Genomic DNA, 13,331 nt, shown 5'->3' with positions numbered 1-13,331 from the left:
TAATTGTTAGATTAGTCGATTATCAAAATAATCATTAGTTGCAGCCCTATTGCACTTGTCTCAATGTTTTTACAATGTCTTTTGTATCAAAAGAAAGCATGTTAGAAATAGATAACATTTTTAAAATGTGTTTCAAGACCCATGTGTTTTATTTCATTACATTCTATCAGTTGTGCTCCATGTAGCTGATTTTGAAGGCTCTGAGCTGGAGTACCACACTCAGTAGTACTGTCTCTGTCTTGTACTTTTTTATTTGATGGGTAGTGGTATGATTCCAACACACATAAAATGTTTGAGTTACGGTCTCAGAGTTACAGTCTCAAAAGTCCTAATGTTCTGAATGATGTTAAACTGCTGTGTGGTGCTGGACTGTGTAGTGTGATACTGACTCGGTCGAAGTGATTGAACGAGGCTCTAAACTCATTCATTTGGTCCTGGCTGATGCCTTTGGCGTCACGGGTCAGAACCTGGTTCTCAATTTCATTAATGGTGCGAGCAATGGTGGTGAGAAGCTGCTCCCAACCCACACGGATGTGCTAGAGAGAGAAAAGAGACATCAGGAACACAGAAGCAATAATGTGATTTGTTCATTTGAGAGTTTGTGTGTGTATACCTCCATGGTGTAGTTTGTGTGTTTGTTGTCAAATATAAGTGCTTCCTGTATTAGTTGGTGGTCTCCCTCGAGCTGGTCAATCTTTGGTTTGTAGTTTACGATGCTCTTCTCATACTGCCGCAAATGGGTCAGTTGATCCTCCAGGGTCCCGTGCATCTCGATAGAGATTCGGCCAATTTCCTAAACACAAAAGATTAAAAGAGCACTATAAGATACTATAAGATCTCTGCTTTTCTGTTAGTTTAGTTTTTCTGTTGGTTCTCATGTCCCACCTCCATCTTGGTCTGGATCCAGGGACCAATGACATTTGCCTGATTACCAAACTGTCTGCGCAGTCTCTCGTTGTTCTGCTGACGGGCGTGTTCCTCTATCAGGGCCTGATCTCTCTGGGGTACTAACTGCCTCACCTGAGAGGATAGCAAAAAAAAAAAAGAAAAAAAAAAAGAAAAAAGAAAGCAGACGTGGATTGAGAGTCTCTATCTGTCTCCATTTTCTTATTCCCAATTTTATTGTACATATATATACAATATATAGTACATTTTGGCTGTCAGGAGATAAAAAATTAATTGCATAATTTTTTATTGTTAACAATAACACATTCTACCATTCTGAAGGTGCTGATCAGTTTTTAGAAATCACACAGAACAGAATGAAACAGTTATAATGTCAAAATGTATAAATGCATATTTTATTTAATCGCATACATTAACATGTTACATTTGACAACTATAAAATATATAGTAAAACATGGTTACACATTAAAGGTCGACAAAATATATATTTATTTTCTTTTCCTTTCTCTGATTCACTTCACAGCTATATGTTCTGAGTGTAATTGAGCTCAAACCTTATCCCATTTGGCATTTATTTCCTGTGGGTTTATGGTGGTGTAGGGGTTGGTGCCAGCCATGTTGACGTGGTATGTCTGCACAATTTTAACAATTTCATTATGGATGCCCAGGATGGCCTGTCGTTCCTTATCCGCCTCAGGCAGTGTGGCTTTAAACTGCTCATGGGCTGTGCTGAGACCCTGATATACACACACACACACAAACATTTCCCCTCTGCATATTTTAAACTACTTTTAAACTTTTGCATCAAAGACCCCAGAATGAATGAATGAAAGAGAGATTAATGTACAATACCTGTATCTCCTCAATGGTGTGGACAATAAAAGTGTCCTGCAAATCTTCCATGGCTCCCTCCATCCAGTTGTTAAAGGGCGCTGCCCTTTTGGCAAACTCCAGGTACAGCTGATCAATCGTTTCCAATAGTTTCTCAGTCCTCTGAGGAAAGAGAAATAATGAGCTAAGGAACACACACAAAAAAGTGCCAGACACAGCATGTCACCACAGAGGTGGGACCGCTTGCTGCCGGTCAGAATGCCATGCATGGAAAAGGATTAATTTCAGGTGTGTATATGAAAGGTGTTTGTGTGTTCATGGGGTGTATTTTCAATAGATGTTTTACCTGCAAGGCCTCACTGCGTTTATGAGTCAAAACTCCCAGTGAATCCCACTGATCACAGATCCGCTGACAGCGAGCATTTACGCTGGGAGAGTCATAGTACTCCAACTCACTACAGAGAGAGACAATAACAAGTCTGCCTTATGAGTGTAAAGATTCTTTTTTCTTCAGATTTACAAACATACAATAAAGTTGTATAGGCATTTACATTAGCAAATAATTAATAAATAACATAGCCTATGCTAAATGTAAAAAAAAAACAAAAAAACAATCTAAATACGTATATGACAGCAGGTACATTTTGGCCACTTATTTGAAGTTTTATCAGGTATTTTCCTCTAGTGTAATATTATCACCACTGATGATTAATAACCTTTAATTAAGTCTGACAGACTCATTCGGCCAATGCGTTAAACACTGATGCATGATTAACAGCTATACTTGTTTCTATTAATAATATGTACTCGTATTCTGCATTATTTTTTATTAAAATTTCTGGTTTGTCCTCATGACAATAGGATTACTTAACTGTTTTTAGCCTATATCTGTGATAAACTCGCAGCACACAAGCCAATCTCCATCTCTATGTGAAACTGCACCTGTCACAAACACATGAAGACACATCGAGCCGGTCTCATGTTGAACTCGTAATAATGGACATGCGTGATTTTTGGATTTTCTGTGCCCCAGATAAACTTGTGCAGCTGTTTTCCACTGAGGTGACAGAAGATGTCAGTTGCAATAGATGTTTAGTTGACGGTTTTATTTGCTCACATCACTTACATCGTCAGCGAGCATCAGAATATCATTCTTACAATCTGAATTTAACCATGTTTTATGCATTATGCACTTTCTAACAAAAAAGTTACCAGCCAAATGGCGAGTTGATTACTCAAACTCCAGTATCGTTTCTCCCTTGAAATAACATTTCTGCAGAGGCAGAATATGAATGAACAGAGGTAGAGCTGTTTGGCTTTATAATAAATTGGCGAATGCATAGGACATGTTTTGAGGGCACACTGAGCAAGAGCAGGGAGATTTCAGAGCAGCGTAGTTTATTTGGGAGCACGTGTCCAGTTTTGAGCAAGAGCCAAGAACGTCCACGTGCGAGCGGATATTCACGCTGGCGCAACCGGGTACATGGATGTGGTGCTCTTGACATTAACAGTATTACAAAGCCATAGAGCTACGGTCTATTAAGCTGGACTATGGTCCATTATGCCAATAACTTTTATTTATCTTCACAGTCAATTTTTATTGTATTTATGTATCTTTTGATTTTACTTGGTGAAATTATCATCTGTCAACCCCCAGGGGAGGCGCACCTCCCAGTTTGAAAACCGTGGAACACCATCTTTCTTCCGTGAAACACAAAAGGTGAAATTCTGAATATCTCAGCCACTCTTTTCCATACAACGAAAGTGAAAACTCCAAAAATGACCACACCAAAAAAGCTCTATAAAATAATGATAAAAGTGGTCCTTATAATTGCACATAAAAATATGGTGCCTAGAGATGCATTGCGTCAGGTTTGACATCAATGACAACAAATATCATTGGTTCTCCATGTCTTGTGACCAAACCTGACGCAACACATCTAAAGGCACCATGTTTGATTTTAGAGCTCTAGCGGATGGCAAGACTCACAGTGAATAACAACTTTTGGTCTGTTCCTCATACAAGCTATCATGTGGCTTCAGAGGACTCGGAATATAGTGCACAAGTAATATGGATCACTTTTATGATACCTTTTATGATTCTTTTTTGTCATTTTGGAGCTAGATAGCACCAATGGCCATTCACTTTCATTATATGGAAAAGAGTGGCCAGAATATTCCTTAAATTTCGGAAGACAGAAAGTCAAAGTGGTTTAGAATGACATGAGGGTAAGTTGATGATGACAGAATAACTATTCCTCTAAAGCATGAAATTGCATCTGGATCAGGTTTTCGGTGTGTTAACTGACTTGAGCTCCTGTGCGATGGCAGCGATCTGCTCCACTCTGTCCTGATGAGCTGCGAGGTCACTCTCAAATGCCTCGTGCTTCTTCAGCAGAGCTTTGATGTCAGACAAGGACGCTGTCTCGTAGTCTCTCTGCTGTAACATCTCCTCCTTACCTATAGGGGGCCACAAAGATCAGACAAACCAAACAGAGAGAGAATGAAAAACATCTTATAAACAAAGAAAAAGTATGTTTTTACATGTATTCACACAGATGTGTGACTTGTGTGTTTGTGTGATGATACCTTCAGTCCAGGCCTCGTGGATGGCGGCTTTTTGACGGAATTTCTCCGCGAGATGGTCGAGTCTCTCCAGTCTGCGGATCTCATTAAGTAGCCACTCTTCATAACCCTTCTCTGCTCCCTCCAGAGATCCCCAAGCATTAGAGATATCCTGCACATGCAGACAATAAATTACTCCCCAATATTGAATATCCAGTTATAGTTCTCTAAGAGACTCCGATGCTCTGTATCCTGGGAACCCTGCTGAAAAAAACCCAGCTTAACCAGACTGAGCTGGTTTGCCTGTCTAGGTGCTCTTCCAGCCTCACCAAGCTGTTCTTCAACTGGTCTAGGTGCTCTCTTTGCCTGGCCAAGCTGGTGCTCAGCTGTTTTAGCTGGTCTCCAAGCCTGTCCAGCTGACAAGGGCCCAAAACCCCTTTGAAACCAGCAAACAAACCAGCCTGACCAGGCTGGGAGACATCAGCAAACCATCTTAGGCTGGTTTAAGAGTTTGTGTGTGTTAAATCCTCACCGACACCATCTTCCCCTCTGAGGGCATGAATGCAGGTCGGTTGCTGAGGCGGAGTTTAGTCTGCAGTGTGTTAAAGTTGATCTCCAGCTGACATTTCTCCTGAACTTTGGGCGGTTTGTGAAGTCGCCGGTAGTCCCGGAAATCCTCCAACTTCTGCTGCATGGCCTGCATAGTGTTCTCAGGAACACGGTTCTCCAACCACGGGATGGTTCTGCGAATCCACTCCAAGAGCTGGATAGAGCAGGTAAGAGAATACACCAAAAAACAAGAGGAAAAAAAGAGGAAAAAATGCACAATTGGAAAAAATCGGGAGCAGACAGAATGAGCAACACAAGGGGAGGAGGTAGAGAGAGAAAGAGAGAGAATGAGATTGGATTGTTAATATGGTATATATAAATGTTTTCATTCTGAATTACTCACAGGGTTCCCACACTATTTGACTAATACATTTCCATTTCTTTTCTGGTTGTTCCTCAATACTGGATAAAGATTTAAAAAAAATAATTTTATAGATTTTGCACTCACAAAGCACAAACAGTAGCAGACTAAATATTTTAGGGATGGGCCTAACTACACAAATGTATATTAACTATAGAAATGTAAAAAATTTTCTAGTTCCACAACTTCTAAAATATATATATATATATATATATATATATATATATGTATATATAGAGAGAGAGATTGCGGTCACAAAAAGTAATTTGTGGCAGATGCAATATTTCAGCACTATGCATACCTAGAATATAAATCTCCATTGCATTTTATTTATTTTTATTTTTTTATTACTTTCAATTACTTTTTCAAATTGAGTTAAGCTAATAATCAAAAATCTCATTGGCCTTAAATGAGCACAGGTTGAGATGGCAGGAGGGGGAGAGACAAGGAGACAAGAGGAGAGGAGGACAGGAGTGTAGAGGAGAGAACATGAATGACTGTGCTCACATACATCACTTGCTAGTTTCTCATAGTCTTCCATCAGCTGCTCATTCTCTTGATTGACAGCCAACACTTTGCAGATCCGATTTGCTGCTGTCTCGGCCTGAGGGGGGAAAACACAGAGTGAATCTGCTTCGTTTCTGTGGAAACCACATCAGTGCCATGGCAACACTATTAAGGTAATCTGTGTGTTTAAGTGTGTTAAGGTGCTCAAGTCATTACATTACTATTACCAAAAACAATCAACTGCTACTGTGCACATCAAATAACACTTCTGCTTAACTATAAATTTAACTATAGATGTGTTTTGTTTTTTGGAGGGGGGTGGGGGACGGAGATAGGGAAGTGAGTTGCAAGTCTAAAAGCCAGAAAGGAAGAGGAAAAAACAATGATAAGCTCAGTTTAGCATTGTCAATGACAGACAGAGGTCTGCACTGTGCACAAGGGAATAGCTTTGGAATAAGAAAAAAGCCCCACCACTGCGAGTGTCTTATGAATGCTTATCAGTACTGTTGCTTATATATTGGCACAAAATAATGATGAATAGGGGATTCAAGTTGTGAATTTTTTTTTACTGCATTTTCTTTCAACTTGATTTCGCCATTTCTACAGAATAGTGTTTTATAAAAAATAAAAAATAACATTTATTGAAAAATAATCAATGAAAACATGAACTGCATACATTATTTCAGTTTTGTTGAATAATGAGCAGCCAAGTTACAATCCTCATTGAAGAACATTATACTGAATTAACTTTTTGTCAATAGGTCTATATCGTTCTATAGACTTTCTGTTCCAATGAAAATTCCAATGGATTTTTAAAAATCCAAAAATAAAAAATAAAACAGAAATACTTTACATAAGTAATATTAAAGTTACAGTTCACAAATAAAATTAAAATTTTAACATCAATCTACTAATACTCATGTCACACCAATATTGATTTTTGATTTGATGTTTTTCTTCTGTGGAACACAAAAGTAGGTTGTGATCTTCAAGACTGTTTTGTCTCCAAAATGGACAAAAACATACCATAAAAGTATTCCAAATGCCTTGTGTGCTATACTCCTTCTATAACACGTCTGAAGCCATTCAATAACCTTGTGTGATGAGTCATAAATCTAGCACATTAATGAATGTAACACAAACTTTAATCAAAACAACAGGTTAAATATGATTAGGTGCATGAAATTCAGCTGGCTTGCTTGACACTAGCGACACGACATAATGCAATAATAATGTAATGCATTTTAATTATTTGAAGTACCGGTATTATAATTATTTAATCATTATATATTAAATTATTGTTATTTGAGGGCCTTTCACAGCAAATATTTATACATGCGATTAATTGCGATTAATCAGCACTTCATTTTCAATTAAAATTTTGCTCTTACACTTTCTCTGGAACAGGTACTGGAGTTTGGGACATTAAAGCAGAGATCTGATTCGCTGCCGTGACTTGACTGTGATTGTGATGTGGAAGCTCTGTTCTAATTGGCTGATGTTGGTCTGCGCTCACCTTCTGTTTGCCTGAGAAGGCATGGTAGTAACATGACACATACGTCATGATGGCCTTTTCATCTGGACGCAACGTACTAATGATATCTGCCCAGGGAAAGAGGGAGTAGGAGAAGAGAGAGAATAAAAGGTGGAGAGGAAGGGAGAGAAAAAAGCACAGAGTAAAAGACTGCATAGACACAAAGGTGAATGGAGCACAGTTCCACAGGAATGATAAAAGGCATGTAGAGGTCTCCAGAATATCTCATCGGTACCGTGAATGTAGGGCTGGGTGCTACAGTAGCTAAAAATTATCTCGATATTTGCCAGCCTTTTGACAATATTCATTTGTTCTGAAATGACTTAAAAGGGCGCTTTTTATTTCAACCAAACAGCCATTGTTGGAAAGTAGATTGAACATGTTTAATATAAGAACAAAACAAAAAACTGGTTAAAAATAATCAAGGCATGTTTTTCACTGAATGAGCACAAAGAAAAATGATGCGTCATATTTTTATTTATATGCACCAATGTAGTAATAAACAGCAATATTTATCTACATATAACCTACATCCTACATTTTAATATATGAATAATGAATCACACACAGAGGCTTCTATGAACATTTTTAAGTGATGACTTTTTGATGAATTGCTGAATCAGAGTTCTGCATCGATTCATTAAAACATTTTTGTCGTAACACTCTCATTCTCCCAAGTCGCAAGACAAGGAAGGATGGTAAAACTATTGATTTTCCTTCTTTCTTTCCTTCTGTGGAACAGCATGAAATGAAAATTGACCCTATTTATTTTATTAATGCATGTTAATTGTCTTATTATGAATGATTCATTCATGCATATATGCTCTTTTATTACAAAAAAACTAAAAATAAATTTGACCATAATCTTTAACTAAAATGTCATAACTTGCTCTTTCGATGATATGACTGACTCTTCTCTGCTGACGTTCAACAGTCATGTAAACAAACCTGGCATCAAAGCAGCTAATGCAGATATGAAGACAAGGTGTATATACAAAGTGTATTTTTGGCTGTTTTCCTCCAAAACTTCCTTAGTTACGGGCAAGCTGGCTTGAAATTATATTTCGGAGGAAGAGGCAAATTCGTGGTTGTGTTTGAGACATTTCAAGCATGATTTTTTGAGGTGATCACTACTGAATACAACAAGAGTAATACAACAAAATATATCAGACTGAAATGGGAAAGAGAACTGGACATGGTTATCACTACTGATAAATGGGACACAATGTGCACGACTCAGCATACTTCAACAAGTTCGAAAGTGTGGCGTGAGTTCTGTTGGAAAAACGTTACATGTTTTTTATAACCTCAAGAATTAAAATGTTACTAAAGTCCCTAACTCATGCTGGAGGAATTGTGGCACAGAGGAGGCCCATCACACTCATGGCCCGGCCCCGCCCTCCTCCTCGTCACACATACCAATTTTTGAGAGTAAATGGAAGAAATGGATTGTTTTGTTTTCAGATGATGATAATGTCTTATAGATGTATATAAATATTTAAAATGGTTTGCAAGATGTAATTATACTCTTGGATATATTTGCTTTGTGATGTCTGGCAAAAAAAAAAAATAGCTAATTTCTCAATGCTACAGCCTCGTCGTAAGCAAAGACCAAGATGTGCTTGTGCGTTTATGTTGTCAGTTTGATCATCAGTGTGATCATCAGTGTTTTTAGATCGCTGCTCAATTTCCCCAGTAGAGCCGGTGCTCTGGCTCGAGCAGCATGGTGGAAGATGTGTTTGTTTGTGTCTGTGAGTCTACTGCAAACTCACATTCAGATCTGCCTCCATTCCAGTATGCAACAACCGATGGATAAAATCAAGTCCCCACCCTACATTTTTTTCTTGTTCGAAAAGCCATTTCAGTCGAAAATACATTTCAATCCCGAAGTAAATTCGGTCGCAACTTCCGTTTCACGCCAGCTTTAATTATATATTATATTTGATATATCACCCAGCCTTACGTGAACATTTGGATGTCTCTGAAAGTACTTTAAGGAGACTGGAGACACACTCATGCCTTCATCATAAAACGTATTGTCCTTCATGCAACAGGTGGAAAGTCTCATACAACTGTAGGAGAAGCATGAGAGCTTAGCACTGCAAAAAGACAGAGAAAGCCAGACTGTTAGGAAAGTAGTCCCGGTAACAGAAAACCTCGGCAACCAGTGATCACTGCTACTGGTAATCGCAAAAACCAGTTAGCAGAAACAGAAAGAAAGGGGCTTTTATGGTGAGTGCAGAAGTTTATGACATTGGGAGGAGGGGGTGCCCTGCGATACCTTCTGCGCCCCAGAAAAGGCATGGTAGAAGCTAGAAACGTAGGTCATGATGGCCTTCTCATCAGGACGGGCTGTACCAACAATATCTGGAGAGAAAGAAGGGGGTGAGCACATTACACACAGTCACACAATTCAGAGGCCCATCTGAGGTGATGTCCTGTGTAAAATAAGAGTTATCAATGTGAATGGAGACATTAATCCATTATAATAAAACTATAATGTAAAAAAGACACAAAGCTGAAATGTAACCACCTTCAAACTTTTTACAAAAACACCAGTGCTTGCAAGGCAGGAAAATAATAGTTTTTAAGTTCTAGGTTTGGTTCTGTATATAACACTTTGCATCAATGCCACTTGACATTGACACGACATTTAGTACGTGTCTTGTTTTCTGTCCGCTAGGCACGAGAATCAACATAAAATGAAACAATGTCTTTGCAGTATAAAGGCAGCTAAATGCTTCAATGGATGTAAGAATGAAAATATCACAATTTAGTATGCAAATACAGGGATGCAAACTCATAAGCGGTGAAAAAGGTGAAAGTCATCGCAGGTTTTTCAGATGTATAATTTCTGCTGATTTGTTTGTTGTATTTAAAATAAAATAAAAAATCTTTAGGTTTTGAAGCTTAAATTAACCCTTTCAAGAGATTTTAATAAGGAAAATGTAGAAAATATCACCAAAATATTTGGGCAAATTAGCTTTAGAAAATGTGACTGAAAGGTGAGTAGTTTGAATCCCTGCAAATAGATGTAAGACAGAAGACCAATCAGAATTCAGTGTGCAAATATTACGATAACCCCATCACTGTCAGTTTGAAAGACACATTCTATCAGTGTAAGTCAAAAGGAGACTTTCAAACTTTAATCTTAAATTTCTTAGATAGTATAAAGTTTGCAAAAGCTGAAAATAGATACACCTAAGCCTGCGATTAGCTACAAAACAAAGTATGAAGTCTGTATGTTAAGTGGTCAGGGCTGAATTAATTACAGATGTTTAATTCTTAAGTTTAGGGGTTTAGAACAAAGCCCTAACCAGTATGTTTGAGTACTATCAATAGAGTGAGTTGCTTTGCAAGCAATGTAACAAACTCAACATGAAGCATCACAGACCATAATTCTAAAAATCCCTCCAAACAGGACAACTGTAAAGGAAACATCCACAATCATGTCTGCAGAATTGGGGTGTAATTCAACCTACACACATATACCTGCATGCCTCCTACAGCTCTATATTTAGATCGGTCTAACCTAGTTTTACAGGGAAGCAGAACAGAGAGGACAACTGTCCTTCTCTACATGTCTTACCTTCTGCATCCAGCATCTTTGGTATGTCCAGGTATTTCTCAGCAACGTCAAAGGCTGTGTTCAGATTAGTCATTGGGTCATCCTGAGTGGGGAAGCAAAGATCAAAGCATGTGACATAATCTTTTAGAGTCAGACAGAGATAGATAGATAGAAAGATAGATAGATAGCTAGATAGACAGACAGACAGACAGACAGACATACAGACAGAAATAGATAGATAGATAGATAGATAGATAGATAGATAGATAGACAGACAGACAGAGATAGATAGACAGACAGACAGACAGACAGACAGACAGACAGAGATAGATATATAGATAGACAGATGGACAGACAGACAGACAGACAGACAGACAGAGATAGACAGACAAACAGACAGACAGACAGAGATAGATATATAGACAGACAGACAGAAAGACAGAGATAGATAGATAGACAGACAGACAGTCAGACAGTGATAGATAGACAGACAGACAGTCAGGCAGAGATAGATAGATAGATAGATAGACAGACAGACAGAGATAGATAGACAGACAGACAGACAGACAGATAGACAGACAGACAGAGATAAATAGACAGACAGACAGTCAGGCAGAGATAGATAGATAGACAGACAGACAGACAGACATAGAGAGATAGATGACAGACAGACAGAGATAGATAGATAGGCAGACAGACAGACAGACATAGATAGACAGACAGAAAGACAGAGATAGATAGATAGACAGACAGACAGTCAGACAGAGATAGATAGATGACAGACAGACAGAGATAGATAGACAGACAGACAGACAGACAGACATAGATAGACAGACAGAAAGACAGAGATAGATAGATAGACAGACAGACAGTCAGACAGAGATAGATAGATAGATAGACAGACAGACAGACAGACAGACAGAGATAGACAGACAGACAGACAGACAGACAGAGATAGATAGATAGATAGATAGATAGATAGATAGATAGATAGACAGATAGATAGATAGACAGATGCCTCACCTTGCGCAGTTTACCGTAATCAATGAGCTCTGGACGATGTCTGTGAATGAGTGCACAGAACCCCAATCCATCCTTCCAACTGACAGAGAGAAAGAGAGAAAGAAAGAGAAAGGTAATATATGACTATGCAACTCAGCATTCAGTTGCAGTACCTCTGTCACTCACGGTCTGTTCCCATGCCTCATTTCCTGTCTTCTCACCTGATATGGAAATTCTGAATGTTAACGTTTTTGTAGGGAGCTGTTTTTCTTTGGCACCACAGCAACAGGCCTTCCTTAGCTGAGGTCTCTACATGCACACACACACACACACACACACACACACACACACACACACACACAGTGTATTAAACATAAATACTAGGGGTCAATAATAAAGAAGTCAGACTACAGTGTGATAGAGTTTCGGGGCAGTTGACGGAACTGTCACTTTCCCTATAAGACCTTACATTTGTTGATCATGTGTTTTTATGCCTTTTAAACTTTAAAATTTGGTTTTCAGTTTTGAACGTTGTTTTATTGAATTCTGATTTAATAATGTCTCAAAGTTAAACTTATACAGCTGGCCAAATAGATGAGGTTTCGTTTAAATATGAAGAGTGACTTGTGATAGTCTTGGAAGTGGGGGCCAGTAAAAATATTGAGGGCAAGAAAAAAATCAGAACAACTAGCCCAACAGAAAAAAATCCTTACTGTTGAGTCTGGCATACTCTCATATAAAACAGAATCCCATCTAAGAAGAGGAAAGATGAATGTGCCATTTAAATGACTCAGACATTCCTGATGTTATGTTTTTATTTAACAGGAAATATTTAGAACTCCAAAAGAGGCTATTTACCAAAAGTAATTGTAGTTTGTGTGTGTGTGTGTGTGTGTGTGTGTGTGTGTGTGTGTGTGAGATTTACCCTCCACTGAGATGTCCTGGATGGCAAAGCGAAGGATGATGGTCCAGATCATTCCCAGAGTCATTTTTGCATTTCCATCAACAATCTCTGAGCAGAACAAACACACACCAACAGTACATTTAACAACTCAACAATAAGATCATGCTTCATGGAAAATCCCCATTACAATCAGAAAGCAGGTTATTGGCCAAATAATTCTGCATTAACAAGAAATTAGACTGGCAAGCTGCTCCCAAGACACAAGTATAACAAACATGCAACGTAAGGAGAAATGAAATTCTCTCTGGGTTCCTTTTTAACTGTAGGCTATATAAGTGTGAATCTCATGGAAACATGACCAGGTTACATTTCAACCCCAAAATAAAAATAAATAAGATTCTACAATATTTAGCATAAAGGTAATAAAAATGTTTTTTAAAAGAAAATAGACATTTGAAGAGCATTAGAATTTTTTGCATTGACATTAATTTCATGACAGCACATTTCACCACAAATTCTCTACACTGTATTGCATTTAGCTATT

General features: G+C 38.2%; 1 protein-coding gene across 4 annotated transcripts in view; it reads right to left on the bottom strand.

The window, feature by feature from the left end:
• The window catches only part of LOC127411638 (alpha-actinin-1-like), a 39,601-nt gene that overhangs the window by 7,538 nt on the left and 18,732 nt on the right, over positions 1-13,331 (bottom strand). For all 4 annotated transcript variants that reach the window (XM_051647344.1, XM_051647341.1, XM_051647342.1 and 1 more), the window contains exons 4-18: positions 12,809-12,895; positions 12,105-12,192; positions 11,905-11,983; positions 10,903-10,984; positions 9,595-9,680; positions 5,784-5,876; positions 4,835-5,065; positions 4,327-4,474; positions 4,047-4,197; positions 2,084-2,192; positions 1,759-1,899; positions 1,461-1,643; positions 886-1,020; positions 614-793; positions 390-536 (exon numbers count right to left, since the gene is read on the bottom strand). In XM_051647344.1, the coding sequence (XP_051503304.1) occupies positions 390-536; positions 614-793; positions 886-1,020; positions 1,461-1,643; positions 1,759-1,899; positions 2,084-2,192; positions 4,047-4,197; positions 4,327-4,474; positions 4,835-5,065; positions 5,784-5,876; positions 9,595-9,680; positions 10,903-10,984; positions 11,905-11,983; positions 12,105-12,192; positions 12,809-12,895 (1,940 nt within the window). The remainder of the gene's footprint in view (positions 1-389; positions 537-613; positions 794-885; positions 1,021-1,460; positions 1,644-1,758; positions 1,900-2,083; positions 2,193-4,046; positions 4,198-4,326; positions 4,475-4,834; positions 5,066-5,783; positions 5,877-9,594; positions 9,681-10,902; positions 10,985-11,904; positions 11,984-12,104; positions 12,193-12,808; positions 12,896-13,331) is intronic.

The sequence above is a fragment of the Myxocyprinus asiaticus genome, chromosome 21, assembly GCF_019703515.2.
Source record: "Myxocyprinus asiaticus isolate MX2 ecotype Aquarium Trade chromosome 21, UBuf_Myxa_2, whole genome shotgun sequence".
Lineage (NCBI taxonomy): Eukaryota > Metazoa > Chordata > Actinopteri > Cypriniformes > Catostomidae > Myxocyprinus > Myxocyprinus asiaticus.
Note: the sequence above shows the minus strand (reverse complement) of the source record. Positions and strands in the feature narration are given on the sequence as shown.